Source organism: Mus pahari, chromosome 7 (genome assembly GCF_900095145.1).
Source record: "Mus pahari chromosome 7, PAHARI_EIJ_v1.1, whole genome shotgun sequence".
NCBI classification, from domain to species: Eukaryota; Metazoa; Chordata; class Mammalia; order Rodentia; family Muridae; genus Mus; species Mus pahari.
In genome coordinates this window covers 23,731,578-23,751,344 of record NC_034596.1, presented here as the reverse complement: position 1 = coordinate 23,751,344, position 19,767 = coordinate 23,731,578, and the positions used below count along the sequence as shown (strand labels likewise).

At 41.8% G+C, this 19,767-nt stretch overlaps 1 protein-coding gene across 18 annotated transcripts in view; it reads right to left on the bottom strand.

Annotated features, from left to right (window-relative positions):
• Positions 1 to 19,767, bottom strand: part of Kidins220 (kinase D interacting substrate 220) — a 91,003-nt gene that overhangs the window by 60,879 nt on the left and 10,357 nt on the right. For 11 of the 18 annotated variants that reach the window (XM_029541012.1, XM_029541011.1, XM_021202027.2 and 8 more), the window contains exons 3-12: positions 15,479 to 15,577; positions 14,130 to 14,228; positions 12,912 to 13,010; positions 12,134 to 12,235; positions 9,866 to 9,964; positions 7,082 to 7,279; positions 5,288 to 5,386; positions 4,041 to 4,139; positions 3,475 to 3,573; positions 956 to 1,133 (exon numbers count right to left, since the gene is read on the bottom strand). In XM_029541012.1, coding sequence (XP_029396872.1) covers positions 956 to 1,133; positions 3,475 to 3,573; positions 4,041 to 4,139; positions 5,288 to 5,386; positions 7,082 to 7,279; positions 9,866 to 9,964; positions 12,134 to 12,235; positions 12,912 to 13,010; positions 14,130 to 14,228; positions 15,479 to 15,577 — 1,171 coding nt within the window. The remainder of the gene's footprint in view (positions 1 to 955; positions 1,134 to 3,474; positions 3,574 to 4,040; positions 4,140 to 5,287; positions 5,387 to 7,081; positions 7,280 to 9,865; positions 9,965 to 12,133; positions 12,236 to 12,911; positions 13,011 to 14,129; positions 14,229 to 15,478; positions 15,578 to 19,767) is intronic. The other 7 variants (XM_021202017.2, XM_021202028.2, XM_029541007.1 and 4 more) reach the window with 1 other exon arrangement.

The following is a 19,767-nucleotide window of genomic DNA, read 5'->3' as shown; positions in this document are numbered from 1 at the left end:
GTCAGCAGTAGAATACTTGCTGGCATGCATGAGCCTTGAGTGCAATTCTTAGAACCATGGATGGGAAAGAAGTTCAAGATCATTTCAATTCTAGAAAGAGTTAAGTAAACACACTATAAAGTGTTACTAAAGAATACAATAGACAAAAAATAATTCTTTGCAGAAAGGTTTAATGACTCAGGTACCAATTCCTCCTAAATGAAGACATTTAAAAAAAAAAAAAAAGCCCATGAATTTTTTTTTAGATGAAAATCTAAGAAGTAAGAGGAGCTGGAGATGGCTCAGTGGTTAGTTCTTCCAGATGGCTCAAGTTGGTTCCCGCAGCTACACTGAGCAGTCTAGAATGGCCTATAACTCTAGTTCTAGGGATCCAACATTCTTTTATCCTTCCCAGGTGCATGCACACACACATGCGCAAGCGCACATGCACAGAAACATAAACATAAATAATAAATAAAAATTTTAAAACATCAGGCTCAGGGCATCAGGCTTGAGCAGCAAGAGCCTTTACCCTTTAAGTCACTAAAATCTCATGATTTTTAAAAGTGTTTTACGTTGGTAGGGGGACTGGACATATATTCATGTAGACAAAACACTCACACATAATAAAATAAAATGAATAAATATAATAAAAACTGTTAAAATCTTTTTGGGGCCAGGTGTGTTAAACCATTTATTTTCCATATGTTTTTATTAGAAATTCATTATTTAAAAACTCAAGTTTGAGTTGCTCAGTGATTAAGTTTTTTCCTAGTATTGGTAGGGCCCTGGGTTCGACCTCCAGCAAAACACACATGGCACATGTACATAAATAAATGCACATACACACACATATATAGACACACAGGCACACACGTACACATGAAAGCACAGACAGACAGACAGACAGACACACACACACACACAGAGAATTGTGTATGTGCAGACTTAGTCAGGGACAAAACCCATCACTTACTGGCGCCAAATATTTGAGTTAAAATGCTTTTCTGGTGACTGCAGTCTATATTGTAGGGAGTCTCGCCTGCTTTGTTGGGCCTGTAAAGTAACCGTCCATCTTTGGGGTTCCGTAAAAGAAGTTCTGCCAGTCTCCGGCTCCTCCCTCGGATGGCAATGTGCAGGGGCGTGTCACCTTTCTGTAAAATGGCAGCACAGGCTGAACTTGCTTGTTCTCAAAAGCAGCTCTGAGCAATACTTTTTTTAAATTATTTTTTTATTATTATTATTTTCTTTATTTACATTTCAAATGCTATCCCGGAAGTTCCCTATACCCCCCCCCCGCCCCTGTTCCCCTACCCACCAACTCCCATTACTTGGCCCAGGCCTTGCCTTGTGCTGGGTCATATAAAGTTGAGCAATACTTTTTATGCCTCTACAAAGCAGACAATCTGAAGGTTTACATTTCTTGTAAATTTGGATCTCTGTATTCTTTACAGTTCTTTTCCCTAGGCCCATACAAGTGTTTCTCAGAAATATCTCCTTCCCATCCCACTCTCTGGCTTCTAGAATCAGTTTCTCTCCCTGCAGCTCACTTAAAGAACAACAGCCTTTGTCACGTATGCCTCCCAGGCCAGGACCTCCTCCTCAGCACCCTTCTGTCCACCAGAACAATCACTGACCAAGGACACCAGCAGCTTTCCTCAACTAGCCATATTCTACCAGCCTTCATGCCAGTACTCAGCCATCCCCATCAATCTCAGCAGCCCCTAGAGCCTTTGTCAAGCGCCTGCCGTTATGGATCCATGACATCACACCTCTCCTCTGAGCACTACAGTAGCTCTTAGGCTCTTCATCTTCCACTCCCTGCATTATCTGCCTCTTCCTATGAGACTCTTCAGTCACATGAGTATTCACATCCCACACTAAGAAAACTCATAGTTGGTTTTTTTCTCCTAAGAAATTAATTTTAATATATGCATGTGAATATCTTTTATAATATAGGTATACCGTGTTTTAAAATAAAATCATGTATCTCACAAGGGTGGGTACAAAGCAATCCCATGGACTGTCACTGCCTTCATCTCCCCCGCCACAGCAAACATTCGACATGGACTTCCTGCGGTGGAGGAAGACACTTGAGGACACTTCCATGTGTCTGCCTATTTTTTTGCTCTTGAACTAGAGAACTTTCTGAACTTACTATAAAGTTTTTTTTTCATTTAATTCTCTCTTAATTTTTAAAAAGATATAGCCAGTTCTTTTCTGGTTCTATGTACAGTCCAGTCGTTATCCCCCTCCCGGTCTGCCCTGACTGTTCCTCATCCCATCCCCCCATTCCCCAGCTCCAAGATGTCCCCACTCCCCTACCCCCTATCCCACCAGGCCTCCCCATTCCCTGGAGTCTCCAGTCTCTCGAGGGTTAGTGGCATCTTCTCTCACTGATGCCAGACCAGCCCTCTGCTGTATATGTGTCAGGGGCCTCATATCAGCTGGTGAATGCTGCCTGGTTGGTGGCTCCGTGTCTGAGAGATCTCAGGGGTCCAGGTTAGCTGAGACTGCTGGTCTTCCAATAGGGTCCCCCTCCTCCTCAGCTTCTTCTAGTCTTTCCCTAATTCAACCACAGGGTCCCTGCTTATGTCCATTGGTTGCATGTAAGTGTCTGACTCTTCCAGCTTCTTGGAAAACTCACAGTTGTGAAAGACCTCCCCAGTCTGCTGAGCACTCTATTTACCATTTCACCAACATTTCCCTTGAAAACTTAGAAATTCAATCCCCAGCTCTCATCTACATTGACTGCTCTGAGACACAAATGGAAGAGGCCTGCATGTCTTTCCCATGGCTCCTAGGAAGGTTCTTATCTAAACTGTTCTTCTGCTTCCGTCTATTCCTTCTCTAAGTTCTCTTCCTGTGTTGTACATGTGCTGCAGTAACTACTGACGCAGGGCAATGTAAAGAACTTTATGTGCTAGGTGGGTTCACTGGAAGATACAAAGATGGAAGACAACATGGTTCTGGCTTTATGTAGCTAATGACAGAAAAGAAAAAAACTTCATAACCAAGAAAAATTATAAAACCAACAACATGGTGCACACTCTAAGAGGTAAACTTTGACCATTCATTGTTCTTTACATCACTGTCTTCATCATTATCACCCCTCCCACATCCTGCACTAACCCCAAGTTCCCAACCCCATCCTAGGTGTCTCACCAGAGTCTCATTCCACCCTTCCCAATGTCTGCTGGTCACAGTCCCCTGACTCTCTTTCAGCCCTCAAACTCAACATATCCTAACTACCCAACTCCATTCCACAGTCTCAAGCCTATGAACAAGCAAAATATCCTCAGCACACAAAATCTCTGGAAAGCATAAACAAACTCACAAATATGCTGAAAATAACACAGAGCAAGATCAAACATCTTGTTTATTTCTATGAAATGGTCCATGCAAAGCCAGATGCAAGACTCGTATAGGCATCACTCAGACATTAAAGGCCTACCAGCACCTCACCAAAGGTGCCAGGCACAGCTCTGCTCTTACCTTGTCCACAGCAGACACCCTAGCCCCCTTATCCAGCAGCAGCTCCACCACTTCAATATTTCTCATCTTGGTGGCCTTTATTAGTGGTGTCTCGCCATCCTGCGGGCATAGACAAGGTTTAAAGGACAGAGCTTTCCTTTACTTCAGTAAGTCCAAATCTGAATATTCTAAAGAAAACATAATTTACAACCTGACAAGGAGATGCTTTCCCAAGCAGTGATTTATATGGAAATACCTTTATATTACTAAGGCACTTTAACCTTTTTATTGGAATTACAAATATACTTTCGTATAGGATACTTGCACACACAGCTAACTGCAACCACCAAAGACTTGTACAGTTTCACATGATTTGAGTAAAACTAAAATGCCTGATATGGGGAAGCAAACACGGCTCACAGAGGTTGTCTAAAGCAAGTATGTTCTGCATTCCAAACAGAACACAAAGAACATAGGGCGGCAATCTCTTCACAGTTTGTGAAGAGCTGGCAGAGTGCTTCCTGACCCAAGACATCACACTACAAGGCTGGAGTCCCTCAGCTAACAGAACAAAGTGTGCCCTGTACCTTCGTGCATATTTCCGTATCAGGATTGCACTGCAGGATATCTCTCACCATTGTCGCATTGCCCTTCTCAACAGCCCAATACAGTGCAGTCTTATTGTCCTGTATAAGGAAAGAAAATCATGTGAGATGCAGTACTAAAAGCTGCTATTTGTGAATGTAAAGTGTGAACACTTATACTGGTGGGAAGTAATATCAATCTTCATGGCATCTAGGATTTATTTCTGAGAAACTCTTTATGAAAGGATCCTAGAAAAATTTAGTATTACTTAAGTAAAACAAGAGTAAACCACAGAGTTGATAAGCTGTCTTTTGTTTCTGCGGTGCCTGATGGAGCCCAGGGCCTCACACACTCTAAGCAGTCACTAGATCACCTGGGCACATCCATAGCCCTGAAATGCACTGTGAAATGCAGTCAGACTTCAGGGAGATAAAACAGGTTACAAGTCACCAATACCTGAACTCTGCTATGGACAAGTCATTATTAAATAGGCTGGCCCAGTGAAGACAGTGAGTAGGAATGTGTTTCTAACAGACACAGGCATTCCTTTTGTAATTTTATTCACCTATATTTATTTATCCTGTACCCTATACTGTCTTGAACAGCTCCTTCAGCAACCTACCTTGCTCAAAAAACAAACCTTTGACCCACACAGACCTGGAAAGCAGTGCTTCAGAACATCAATTAGAAACCGATTAAAAACAAATGCACAAGACTGCCAGACACAGTGGTCTGAAACAGGTGATCTCGGGGCCATCCATTAGTGAGAATACGGCTTTTAACTGAGAACCGACTCCTGCAGCTGCCACACTAGGTTTCCCGTGTCCCTAACGGTTTGTTGGCCCCAGCCTATGGCACGTGCACAAGCCGCCCAGCGCAGTCAGTGGGCCGAAGCTCATCATGTGTGGAAGCTCAGGGACCAGGAATGGGGGTCAGCCCCCTTGCAGCTGCAGTTTAAGGCCTCCCAGCATGGGTGTCCCCTCCAAGAGCATCGAGCACCCTAACAAGATGACCACCTCCAGCCCCTTGTTTCAGTTTGAGACGAGTTTCACTACACAGCCTAGAATGGTGTGCAACTTTTTTACTTGTATCTGAGTTTAAGTGGGCATTAATTCTGGAACTTTAAACTGCCACCACCACACAGCCAATGCATTGGGCATACACTCTTCATCTCCACAGAAAGGAGGAGGGGCAACATCCTGACCTCTTGACCCAGCATTCAAGGTCACCGCAGTGTGAGCACACATACCTGCCCTCTAATGTCTATATCAGCGTACTTCTGGAGAAGCGCTCGGACAATTTCTACATGACCACCTCTCACAGCGCCAATCAATACAGTGTCCCCACTCTAAAAGGACAAAAAACAAGGTCAGTTACTAAACAAAGAAGACAGTTCTGAAATTAAGGTTCCTCGGTTATTGATGTAATAGATTTGTTCTTAAAAATCTCTTTGAAAAAGACTATCTCTATATTAATTAACTGATAATATCTGATATTAGCAACCTTGACACAAAGGACATTAGCCTTTAGAATGAGGACTCATGAAATCCCATGATGAAACCTTAAAAGGATAAATTACTCAGGTGGAGTCTAGTCTCTTTGAAGACAATTTCCCATCACACATCTAATTGAAGTTACAGGATACTGACAGTTTGGATGTAATAAACCCCCTTCAAAGACTGCCATGTGATAAGAGCAACAGGCTCCACATTGGGGGCATAGAACTGGCATGCCATTGTGGCTCTGAATGACAGCAGGGCTGGCTCCCAAACCAGTGTCTGTGGGTACAGCCAGTGGGCTGTCACAGGCAAAGGGCAGTCAGGCTACTTCAGCTTCCTGTACAGGAACTGTACCAAGTTAAACACCTCACAAGCACAGCTCCTCAGATGACATTCATCCAGCAACAGCCATTTTGAATTTTGCCATGGGCCAAGTATCTTGTCACTTTATTGCTAAACTGCAGGTCAGTTGTAGACTTCTGTGCTAAATGAGCCTTCGAGCTGTTTCCTGTTTCTATTCTGAGGACCCCAACAGGCTGCAAGTCAATTAATCCTTGAGGGTTCTAAGTCTAGCATTGTGGTGTCGTATTTTAGCTACACCACAAACAGCACACATAAACCCAAGGCAGACCTACAGCTAAGAATGCTAGCATCAGAGTGGGTGAGGGCCAGGACAGGATCATGTGCAAAGAAAGAAAAGGGCCTTAGCAGGGCTGCACCCTTCTAAACGGGGAATATGGCACAAAGCGAGGACGAGGACTCAAGTAAGGACATTGACATGCAGGGTCTGTATACAAATGTAGTACACATCCAGAGTGCAAGAGAGAGCCTTGGGGTGCTTCAACAAAGGAGTGTGTGCATTTAGCAACCAGTAGAGGTAAAGCAGAGGCAATAGAGAATCTGTTATGATTCATTTTAACAACAGGAGAGGGTGGCTTCGGTCAGGGAGGCAATGGTGGTGATGGTGCTAGGTAAAGGGCAAGTTTTACATCTAGTCAGCACAACTGCGTGGGGTAGGGAAGGAAAAGGGAAAGCATCAGAGTGGGGAGTGGGCCCGTTTGCTAAGAGAAAGAGAATGGAGGAAAATGGCTTGTAGTAGTAAAAAGACAAAACACTCCACTTCCATTTTATTTTGCTGTGAATTTTTAAAAGCTCACTAAATATACATTCAAATGGAGAGTTCCAAACACATATGTGAAACCTCAGAGAAGAAGTCAGGCAAGAGAAAAAAAACTTAAGTATAAAGGTACTATCTAAGTCCTGGGACAATGAATAATTTCAGCTATGAAAAACATGTATAGGGATATTCATCAAAGAGTTACAAATTAACCCTATGTGTGACATTTCTAGTAACCAAACTATTTGATAAAAATAAACAAGGACATTCTTTAACAAGACTGGAAATTTTATTAGGTTCAAAGGTAGGAATAAAACTTCTCTTAAAACAAGTTCATGTCACATGTGAAGAACCTTGATGATAAGGAACCACTAGCTAATTTTCTGTCTACTTCACTACTAATGACAAATCTGAAGTAGGCCCCTACCCTGTCAGGTATGTTCACGTATGTTCCAGCGTCCAGCAGGTCCTGTACAATCTCTATATGTCCCTCCTTCGATGCAATCATCAGGGCTGTGTTTCCGTCCTTATCAGTCAGGTTCACATTTGGATTCCTTTTCAGAATCTCCTTCACTGACTGTGTGTAGCCCCCTTTCACTGCCACAATGAGTGCAGTCATCGAATTCTTAGAAAGAAAACCAAACAATTAGTGTGCTCTGGAAAATATAACATGCATACCACAATCAGAAAACCATTTTCCAACAGGTGAGCTCTCTGCAGGTGCTAGAGAGACGGCTCTCTCACTGGTTAAAAGTTTTTGCTGCTCTTGCAGAGTACTGGAGTTTGATTCCCAGCACCGACACTGGGTGGCTCATAACCACCTGTGAGTAACTCCAGCTCCAGAGAATTCAAGGCCCTCTTCCAGCCTCCGCAGGTCCCCCACTCACATCATACTCCACAGGAACACACAGGCACACACATACAAGTTTTAAAATATAATTCACATTTTAACATCTGGTGGTGCCTTGAGCACGCTAAGTAAGGGCTCTCCCACAGCAACGCTCTGCCAGTCTCTAGGAGTTACTTCTGACAGGGCCAACAAGAAGGCTCAGCTGTAAAGACGCTTGCTGCCAACCCTGATGGCCTCCATTTGATCAATCCTAGGATCCATGTGGTGGAAGGAGAGAACCACCTCCCACAGGTCGTACTCTGAGTGCCACAGTGTGCAATGGCTTATGTGTGCCCTCTTCTAATAGAGAAATAAACAAATGTGGTTAAATTTTTAAAGTTATTTCTGGCAAAATGCCAATATAAATAAACAGACATATGCCAAAAGTGGCTAGAGGCATATGTTCAGGTGTTTTACATTTTCTTTTTTATATTTTTTTCCTTGTGTGTTCACTTAGGCATATGCACATGTGGAGATCACATCAGTCTTCTGGGTTCATTTTCTATCTGTATCACATGAATCCCAAGGGCAGAGCTCGGGTCACCATGCTTGACAGCAAGGGCTTTATCCACTGAGCCCCTGAGCCATCGGTATTTTCAGTTTTCAAAGACACACGACTTGTGTTATTTAATGGATGGACTGAGAGTTCAGTTTTCTCGATGATAACCTGCACTGGATCTACATGCAGGGAACAAACCCTTTCACTGATATAGCAAAGTTGAAAGACAGACTTAAGCTTCAACACTTTCTCATTTAAACAACCCAAAGTAAAATGAATCAAACTTGAAACTAAGAATTTTTTTATATAAAACATTTGGGGAAAAAACACAAACAATGAATTAATAATTAGAGCATATTGTTTAATAAATGATCTTTAACAGTTCCTAAGCCCATTAACATATTCTAAGTAGTCCTTTAAAATCCTGGACACCTTTCTGACATTTAAATAGGTTCCTTATCATCAAATCATCACAACAACTAGCTGCTCATCTACGATGACTCAGAGAGGCCAGTGCTGTGGTTCCAGCAGGCAGACCCGTGCCCTGAAGGCCTGGACGACACCTCTCCCATCATGGAAGAGAGGAACACTGGGTGCCATTGATCTAGGAAGTCAGGCATGAACTACCATTTAACTTGGCTTCAGATGTCCGGAGACTCGGTGGTGTCTCCTCTCAGACGCCATCATGTGCTGCCTAACTTAACACAATAGTACTAGTAGTGGTCCTCAGTGCCCTAAAACTGCTTGCTACCCACAAATACTGGTTCTGACATGGTCCCGGGACTCTTAAGAAAAGATCAGACCCCTCATGGCCCTCAGCACTCTTGGCAAGGATGGTACACAGCTGGTGGTCAGTAATGAACTAATAACTGGCAGTTAGTTAGGCTCAACTCCACTTTTAACTTTCTCTCTTTTTTCTTTTTTTTTTTTAAAGATTTATTTATTTTATTTATATGAGTACACTGTAGCTGTCTTCAGACACACCAGAAGAGGGCATCCTCTTCCATTATAGGTAGTTGTGAGCCACCATGTGGTTGCTGGGAATTGAACTCAGGACCTCTGGAAGGGCAGACAGTGCTCTTAACCACTGAGCCATCTCTCCAGCCCCATCTTTAACCTTCCTAACAGTTCATTTCTGATTTCCTCTGTTTATTGAAAGGAAAAAAAAAAAGAAACCCACCAAGTCTAACATCACTTTATATTGTCAAGGAAAAGGCATTTTAATGGAGCATGATATATATCTACAATTACAATTAATAATTAGCTTGGCACAGTGGCTCATACCATTTGTCCTAGCACTAAGGAGGCAAAACCAGGAGGATCTTTGTGAGTTCAAGGCCCGCTTCCTCTACAAGGCCAGGACTATACAGTGAGACCCTATCTCAAAAACAAGAAAAAAATTGTTTTTAATTAAAAGGGGAGGGAATTACTTGATCTAAAGAATTTTTTCATTTATGAGATTACTAAAAAAAATTATTTTTGATGGTTTTAATTTCCCAGAATTTATGTATATTAGCAAGAGAATCTCAAAGGCAAATATTCATTATGTGTTTTTATATTATAGCATCATTATTTTCAAAGTTAGCAACACTTAGGGAATCTCAGCACTTGGGAGGCCAAGGCAGGAAGATCCTGAGCTCACTGGAAGCCTGGACCACACAGTGAAGTCCCATCTCAAGAAGAAAGCATTTACGATTTAAATTCCAAAAGAAAGCATTTAAGAACTCCAGGGAATTTTTTTCTAGGTTTGTAGTAGCCTAAAATATTCCCTTAAAACACAAACTTCACTCTGCTAGAAGGACTAGGAGAACAAAGGTACTTACAGCTCCTTCTTGATCAACGTCAGCTCCCATGGCCAACAAATGCTTCACACATTCCAAATGACCCTTTCGGGCAGCCCACACCAAAGGGGTTGTTCCATACTATTAAAACAGGAAATGAATTCAAAATTACTTTCAGTCATGTACTAAAAGAAAGCAGCTTGAAATGAAGTTATATTTTGAGTATTCCTAGATAAGTATTTATAACAATCACAACTCAGACAACTCCATACAGTAAGGCATGAAGGCTTTATCACAGAATAAGCACAATTCACAACATCACATTTTCACACAAGAAAGTGAGACTCCAAAATAGGGCCAAAGTAACAAAGCTATCAAGAGGCAGAAAAAGCCAACCTTTAAATCCAGCACTCAAGAGGCAGAGGCAGGCAGACCTCTGAGTCCAGTCTGGTCTACAGAGAGAATTTTAAGACAGTCAAGCATACGCAAAGAAACCTTGTCTTGAAAAACCAAAAACCCAAACCAAACCTAACCAACCAAACAAAAACCCCATGGAGTTTCCAATCTCTCAGATCTGCACTTTTAACCATAGCCCCAAATCAGCTTGTACCTTTGACATCTTCAGCCCAGAAACTGTTCAAAAGCACCCCTCAGGAAGCAGAAAGCATCAAGAACTATAAATCACACATAAAAGTAACACTGCCCCTTGAGAAGTCTGCCAACCAATAGACATGTAAAGACCCACAGTGACCTTTATGAACAGTAAAATTTGTACATGTCATAAATACTTAATAAACCCTGACAGCCTGTTCGGTAGGGATAAAAAAATCCCTATTATTCCCCACTGCCCAGTAAGAAGCCACTAGTATATATGACTATAAGTATGTAAAAGGTAACTAGTATGACTAAGAAACTGAATTTTTTTTTCTTTTTTTTTCTTTCAAGAAACTGAATTTTTAACTTTTACTTAATTTTCAATTAAATATAAATAGCTATATGTGGCTATTTAGTCTCTATGAATGACATCAGACACCTGCCCAACCATGCTCTTGGAGACTGTCCCCCGCAGTGCCCTTGATAGATGGGTTCTCATGACAGACTAACAAGGATGTGAATATAGCAAGTGGGACTAGAACCCTAACAAAAGGAGAAGGGTGTGAAGGAGAACAATTTTCTTGGTCACTGCCTCAGAACAGGCTTAAGGAGATAGGTAAGGGTTGCAGGATAAACTCCCCAACTTCACTCTTGCATCTGTAGTATTCCCAGCCTCCTTTGTAGGAAATACATTGTCTGTCTGAAGCACCTTCTCTAACCCCACAACTCATCAAGGCATCCTTAATTTTATCAACTGAACATAAGCTCCCATCCCCTGAGCATCTACTGCATTTGCTACCTCCTGAGTGATTGATGTATAAGAGTACATGCAGAAAGTCTGTTCTTTCTCTTTTCCATCATGCTGGCCAGCTTACCCTGACACTAAGGAGCAGATAATCTCATTTACATCACTACAGATAACTCTTGCTATCTGGTAGGAATTCCTTACCTTGTTCCCTGTCTATTCCAATGGTTCTTCGGTTAGTGCCCAACCACCTCAGTAAATATCTCTACTTTTTCTCAAGTTCAAATCTGGTCTTTCCCACTAACTGAAATCCTTTTGTGTGCACACTTCCCAGTCTCAGCATGGTTGTCATTGCTGGTGCCCCTGAGGGCTACCTGCCAGATTCCCTTCTCCTACACTCCAATCCTATCCTCCTCTGTTTCATCAGGACATTACTCAACTGTCTCCACCCCATCACATCCTCTCCTCCTGCTCCTCCATTTCTGTTAGGTCTCTAGCTCAAGTTCTGAGAATGTAGGCTTCCCTTGCCTAAGCAACCTTCTATCAGCCCTTCCCTTAAGAGTCTCTCACTGCCCTTCCTTCCACACCACAGATGCACCTTGCAGTTATTATTTCCAATCTCCACACCACCAGCTTTAGAATTCTAAGTACAAGAGAGAGAATGGAACCTGAATTGTAAGATCTCACTGTCACACAAACACAGCAGGCAAGACAGAAAACAGGAAGAAGAGTTATAATAGAAAACTTCAAACAGTAAAGACATGAGTTGATTAGCCCTATCTTTTTTGAGAATAATTTAATGTAATAAATATCGAGAACACATGGTCCATAACACAAATACAAGACCCATCTACAACCTGTGAAAACACAGGTAAAATAAGATTAGAGATGTTTCAAATGACACTATTTATGACATGGGCACTCTAAGTGACCACAGCACAAGCAGAACCTGTGCGGACTCTGCAACTCACCTTATCAGAGCAATTGACTTTCGCACCATTCTGCAGTAGAAGATGCACTATGTCGGCGTGGCCTCTGCCCGCTGCCCAGATGATTGGGTAGACACTGTACTGCTGGGATACACAGGCACGCAAAAGGACGGGGGAAGAGGACAGTCTTAGATGGACATTTACAACACAAATTTACTCTCTAAGTAAATATCAGTAGGAGTAACACAAGGGAATGGTTTTTAAATCAAGTTAGAGGCCATTCTCCATTTTAAAACTCAAATATTCAGAATATATAACTGACAACTAACATGTGTTAAGCCTTAATAATACATATATCTTTGCAGAGTTAACTTATTTAATGTGATTATCTAGCTAATAGGAAAGATTAGTAAGTAGAATAAAAGTTAAAAAAAATGTAGAAATGTACACAATATACAGAAAAACAGAACATGTAGGAAAATGGTATGGCTTCTTGGTAAATGTCTTCAAGAAACACAAAGTGAGGATGCACAGGTAAGGTAACTAAGAAATTCACACTCTGCTTCTGAAATGTTACCCAATTATGACTAACATTTGAGTTCAAAGACTTGCTTTATCATTGGAAGATGAGAAAAAGACAGCGTACAAAATTCTCATTGTCTTAAAATTTTCACTGGGTCTCACTGGTCATATAGCATTCTATATGACGGTCAGTACGATCTGAAAAATTTCTATTCACTGTGAAATATAAAAAGCCTGCAGTATTCTGTAAGACAACTTACCATTCACATTAAAAATTCACTTTTTTGTCAGTGCTTACCAAACCAGTGACACTTGGGTTGGCACCATGAGAAAGAAGCAACTCCACAACATCCGTCCTGCCTTTGTAGCATGCCCACATGAGAGCTGTCCATCCCCCCTAGAGGACAAAAAAGCAGTGTGTAAAACTGTACCATCCCCAAGCAAGGAACAACTTTAATCAGGCTCCCTCTATATACATCTTTGCAACACCACTACTTTATAACAATAATAGTCTTAAATTCTTAAGTTCCTCGCAAATATGCAATTGAACATGAACTGAATAAAATCTGCTAAGTCTACAAGTGATCACTGCAAAGCTCGGAGAGTAAACATCACAAAAGTCAGCTAGGGATGTTCATGCTTCTAAGCGTCACTCTGGCTGCTTACAGCCATAGTACTCAGAAAGCAAGGAGAAGCAGGGAAGGGGCAAGGGCCTAATATGTGCGGACATTTCACATCTGAGCTAAGTACAACAGTATCTCCCAAGGTTTGAAACATAAAATTATAGAAATAAAATTGGTGTGTCGCACAGTCTACTAGGAAGGGAGAGACCAAAAGCTGCAGTAGCTGTAAAACCTACACCCTGAGCACTCTGCAAACCTGTCAGCTGAGGGATGGGATGTGTGCTTTGTGTGCCAAGACGGATGATTTCCTTCCTTGCTTGGACTGCTAAAATTGACTTCCTAGAAAGTTAAACATCTTACAGAATAAGACAGAAATGCTCCTTTTTCTCACTCTTGTGCCTTACCCAGATCATGACCAAACAGGAGGTAGGCGGTAACTGGGGACCATGTCTGCTGAGACATGCAGTGCTCAGGGACAGCAGCCTGGACAGACTGCATTTATAAATAAATCTACTAACATTCCAAAGCGTATACATAACTTACCCAAACCACTTAAACTACCTGATGGACTTTCTAGATTAACTAGATTTAAACTTCTAGATCCAATCCAAATGAAATAAGTTTTCTTAAAAATACTAAGTTATGAATTATAAAAAAAAATGAGCTGAGAACTTTTAATTCTGAGATAAACCGAAATAATAACTATTCTAAACAGGAGACACTATAACACCAGTGTTTAAAATGTTTTTGAGTCATTCCAACATCCAACCCCAAGTCATAAGACACTAAAAGACCCTGTCTTAAAAATAAAATAACAGACAGGGTTTCCTGTGCCTCTGTCTCTGTCAGTAACTTTGAGCTAACTAATGCCACACCGCAGAAAACACACATACCATGTCACGGTGCTCCAGATTGGCCCCACACTTCAGCAGCTCCTCCACAATGTGTATGTGCCCCTCTTTAGATGCTGATATAAGTGCAGTCCAGTTATCCTTGAAAAACATTCAAAATGGCATGTTTCAAAATAAAACGCAGCATTCCAAAGTGAGGGATGCACTTGAACCTAACAGCCCAAATGATCTTCCAACTGATACCATGTGAGCCACTCTAACCTCTGTGGAATAGAACAGAAGCTGCCTTAAGACGTTGCCTGACTATGTCAAGACTACCACCTGCCTTCCTGTCAGGACTATCGGTTTAGAGAACAGCACCACAGCTGCCTGTTCAGACTCACCCTGGACCTCTCTCACATTCCACTTTGTAGAAAGGAGAGAAGCGGCCACTAACACCTAAAAGGCAATCCCGCAGCTAGCAACTGTTCCACAAATTAAAGAGCCTGCAATCTGCCATGAGGACACACTCAACACACTTGCACACTCACACACTTGTACACTTACACACTCATTCAGTATTACAGAATTTAGTACAGCTGCAAGCAGGGACATTAGAAAGATTGCAACAAAGAACTTTGAGAACAGAATTGCCCTAACTTTTATTTAGGGAGTGAATTAATTCAAATGATCACACCAATGATGGTGGCACGTGCTTTTAATCCCAGCACTGGAGAGTCAGAAGGAGGTCTACACAATGAGACTATTTTAAAAACAAACGATTCAAATGGTCACTCAAAGCAAAAAGAATGTAGCCATGTGATTCTGAAGGTGACTCTAAGAACACTGGGAACTCAAAGGAAACTGGATGGTGATTTGTCCCTCAGAAGCAGTATCAGAAGGGACAATTACCAAGGAACACTATAAATTATAATTACAGAGAATCACTTAACCGCATAGCTCATATACTGAAATATTATAGAGACATTTAACTGCACAGATATGAGCTTCAGAATGCCATGCATAGGTAAAACATGAGTTGCTGAAATACTCAGTTATAAGCAAAAAAAAAATAAAAATCTCTCCTGATTAAAAAGGCAAACAAATAAAAATAACTACAAAAAAACTGTAGCGCATTAGACAAAGGTGAGATATATTTCAAAGCACTTTTAAAAATATTTATTTTGATGCAATGGCTCACTATGTTGCACTGGCTAGCCTGGAATTCTATGTAGATCAAGCTGACCTGAAACTCTGAAACCTGCCTGCTTCTACCTCCTAAATGCTGGGATTGGGATTAAAGGCATTAACTACCACATTTGGCCTCAAAGTACAACCTTTAATCATTATTCTTTAAGTACTTTCTATGAACAAATTAAGAAAAGGAGGGCTAATGAGTAAAGTATGCATACCAGGTCTTCCAGGTTGCAGCTGGCTCCATTCTTAATGAGTTCTTTCACTATTTCCACATTGCCCTGTTCAGCAGCTATCATCAGCGGCGTCTGGCCACACTGGAGAACAAACAGGACAGCAAGCTTAGCAACATGGTGTGCTCTCACAACAACACTGTTCAGCACTACAAAGGTGTGCAAAGCACTGCTGTGTTTCCTATCATTTTTAATTTATCAACAGCTTTAAACCTATAGGTTTGGTTTACTGATGATTCAAAAGTCATAAGCTAGTTAGGGTACACAGCTCACTAATGGGCACTTGCCTCAAATGTATACGGTTGTGTGTTTAATTCCCATAAAAAATGAATATCAAAGCCATTAAAAATGAACCCCCCCCCATAATATTAGTAACATCTTTTAGGGACTGTGAATTCATTCAGAATCAGTAAACATGCATAGTACTAGAATCTGGCAAACAATTAGCACAACATACACAAAATCTCACAATATCTATGGTAACCTAACTTTCCAGAGAGAATATGCGATAGAATGACACTTTAATTATGCATGTTTTACCTCAGACAGAGCCAGAGAGGATGATAAAGACTAGATGCTATACATATTGACTTCCACATGTAAGCCTTCTCTCATAACCTTAACTCATGAAGTATACTTTCCACCTTCCAAAGGTGAAGAATGCAAAGAGAGCTTCCCTGCCCAGAAACAGGGGGCAGGGCCTGAGCAGACGATCTAAGAGAGCTCCAGCACCAAGCCCCTCCACTGCAAGCACAGCACAAGCATGTTCCTTTCCAGAGGCGTCAATCAAGACATGAACAGACTAGGAAGCACCATGTTAAGCCATCAGCCAGTAAACATCTAGTACTAGAGGCAGAAAAGAAAATAAAGGGAAAGTTTACACCAAAAATTAAGTTCAATTATATAAACATTTATGCATCTACCTACTGTGTATTGATGTGTGTGTGTGAGAATATCTGTGATTTACTTTTTAAATTATTTATCTTATGCATATTGAGTGTTTTACCTATGTGCATATCTATGTACCACATGTGTGCCCAGTGCCCATGGAGGCTAGAAAATGGCATGAGATCACCAGAAGCTCTGAAATTGAAATTACAAGTAGCTGTAAGCTATCATGTGTGTGCCAGAAACTGAACCTGAGTCCTCTGGAAGAACAACCAATGCTCTTACCTGCTGAGCCAACTCTCTAGCCCATGTAGTTTTAAACGTGTGTGTGTGTGTGTGTGTGTGTGTGTGTGTGTGTACCAATGCTCTTACCTGCTGAGCCAACTCTCTAGCTCATGTGGTTTTACCGTGTGTGTGTGTGTGTGTGTGTGTGTGTGTGTGTGTGTGTGTGTGTGTGCGCGCGTGCGCACGCACACATGGAAACCAAAGGATGACCTCTGATCTCAGGTGTCATTCTCAGGACCACCATCTACCTCCCTTGAGACAGGGTCTCTCACTGGCCTGGAGCTAACCTATTAGGCCAGACAACCTGATCAGTGAATCCTAAGGAGCCTTCTTTCTCTGTCTCCCCAACACTGGGCGCATGTGCCACTGTGTTCTGCATTTTTCAAAACTAATTTTTATTGATTTTGTGCTCTGAGTGGTGATTAGAGTATAACTTTTGGGAGTTGGTTCTCTCCCCGCACCATGTGGGTCCCTGGGATTAAACTTAGGTTGTCAGGCTTGATGACAGGCACCTATACCTGCCAAGTCATCTTGAGAGCCCATGCCTGGCATTTTTACTGTGTTCTAGGGATCAAACTGACTGAGTTCTCTCTCCAGGATTATTTGGTTTTTTATGCCAAGCTGACATGCCTGTGCTTCAAACCCTCAGTGTTTTCCTCTAATCTCTGAGACAACAACTTGAATCTTTACCAATGCTCCAAAGACAGAGAAACAAGGGCAGGGCCACCTCTCCCCTCACCTCTATCATCCCCACAAGGCCTCATGGACCTTTCTTCCTCCTTCTTATGTATTTAACCCTCATTCACTGTATCATTTGTAACTATATTTATATTTGCAGGGTTAGAAGCTGATTTTTTTTTTTAAGGAAAGCAGCCTTCTTTACTGTACACAGTACAGAATAGACGCAGCCGGCGGGGTGCACGCAGCCCCGGGAAGGGGGAAGTAGCTCAATCCACTCTAGAAAAGAAGCAAATGCAGGAAAGAAGCCCCACACCTCGGTGGGGACGGCTCTGCGGGAGGTACGCGAGTCCGGTGGGAATGCAAAGTGGCCCTACTGTCCTGTGTCCCTTGACCGGCACATGTGCCATCAAAACAGGGGAGGGACAGCTCAGGCTACAGAAGATTCTTCTCAACCCATCCCCAAAACAGCATAAATTCACTAAAGAAAACTAAAAAAACCCCAACCCGGTATAAGTAAAGAGAGGAAGAACAAAAAAAGAACCCCAAAATCTATACAGCATTTACAACAAATACATCTCTAGCCAGCTGGGGTAAAATACGCATAAAATAGTCTATGTATAGACGGTGTGTAGACTAGAAAGCTGTAAATATGCTTGTGAAAGAGCCCTTTCATCAGAGTACGATGCTAACTAAGGCCCAAGCTTCAGGTCTGACGCCTCTGTGGGCTGACTAGGTTCTCATAGCTCTAAAACCTACCCCTCGTTCCTGTGAACCTCTTTCACAAGTCATGAGAAGGCTGTGGAGTGTTCCACACTCAGTCAGCTCTGTGTCCCGTCCCTCACGTGAGGAACACAACGTGTAGAGTGTCAAGGACAGCAAACTCCTGTCAACAAGGAGTCAGGCAGCATATATGTACTATATGACATGTATGTAGTACATGACATGCATGTAGTATGTGACATGTATGTAGTATATACATCTGCTTCCCAGAGAAGGAATTAGTGAGCATGGAGAACTATACACATAGAATGCTAAGCTGTGTCCAGGTTGCCCTGCACACTTCAAAAATGTACAGATCAGGCTAAACGCCTCAACAGGTTGTCTGGTGCACAAAGCACCAAGCAGGCTTCTGTGTGGCGAAGGGGAAGGCCCAGCAGACCCCCTCGCAGGCTGCAGGGTCTTCTGAAGTGGGCACCGCCCCACCTGAGGGATGCAATGCAGGTACCAAAAGGGGTTTGGTTTTTTGGTTTTTTTTTTTTTTTTTTTTTGGTTGTTTTTTTGTTTGTTTTTGCTTTAAATACCAAAACTACAAAAATCAGTCTATATAAACTGTTTTTCCCCAAAAACAACCACCAAAAGCAAAATGAACCACTCCCCCACAAAAATCAAAGCAAAACAAAATACTGTCATGTTCATCATCTTTTTAAAACAAGCTGTCTGCGCTCAGTCGTGTGATTGGGAGGAAGGGGACTTGATTTACTTAAGGTGACCGCTCTCTGGAAGGCCGAAGAGGAACGCTGTCTGAGAACCATGGAGTCAGTAACGGCTCTCTTGGCCTCCCCAGTTCTGGACTACAGGGGAAAGATTTCAGAATGAGCTACAAGAGTTTTGCAATTTCAAGTCTCAATGGTCTGAGCCTCCCCGACCCAGTCTTATCGACTGTCCTATGGGTGTGCAGTTTAGAAGCTGATTTTTAAAATATTTTTTAGCTGTATGTGTATGGGTGTTTGCCTACATCTGTATATCATGTGTCTGCAGTGCCCATGAAGGCCTGAAAAATGCATCAGATTCTGAGATGGGAGTCTCAGACAATTGTGAGTCAACAAGTGTGAGCTGGAAATTGAACCTGAGTCCTCTGCAAGAAGCAGTGACCTTAACCACATCTCCAGCCTCTCCCAGTTGATTGTTATATGTGGTCCCTAAAATTCTGTAAGGGTAGAGCACATGCCTACTATGTTTTTGTACTTAGTATTATAGATGGAAGGAGGGTCAGTGCCACCCATATACTCATATATTTGTTGACTAAATATTTGTTGAATAAGAGGACAAAAATATCAAAGAATTTAAAAATCTATTAGAAACAACAGCCAAACAAGGAAATAATTATAATTGACAAACTTTAACAAATGCTATTATAAGGATAATCAAGTAAAGAGTTAAGCATAAGATGATATGATACTATACATAAGTGACCCTAAAAATTCTACCAGAGAACTCCTAAACCTGATAAACAGCTTCAGTGCAGTAGCTGGATATAAAATTAACTCAAAGAAATCAGTGGCCTTTCTCTACACAAAGGATAAACAAGATGAGAAAGAAATTATGGAAACAACACCCTTCACAATAGTCACAAATAATATAAAATACCTTGGTGTGACTCTAACTAAGGAAGTGAAAGATCTGTATGATAAGAACTTCAA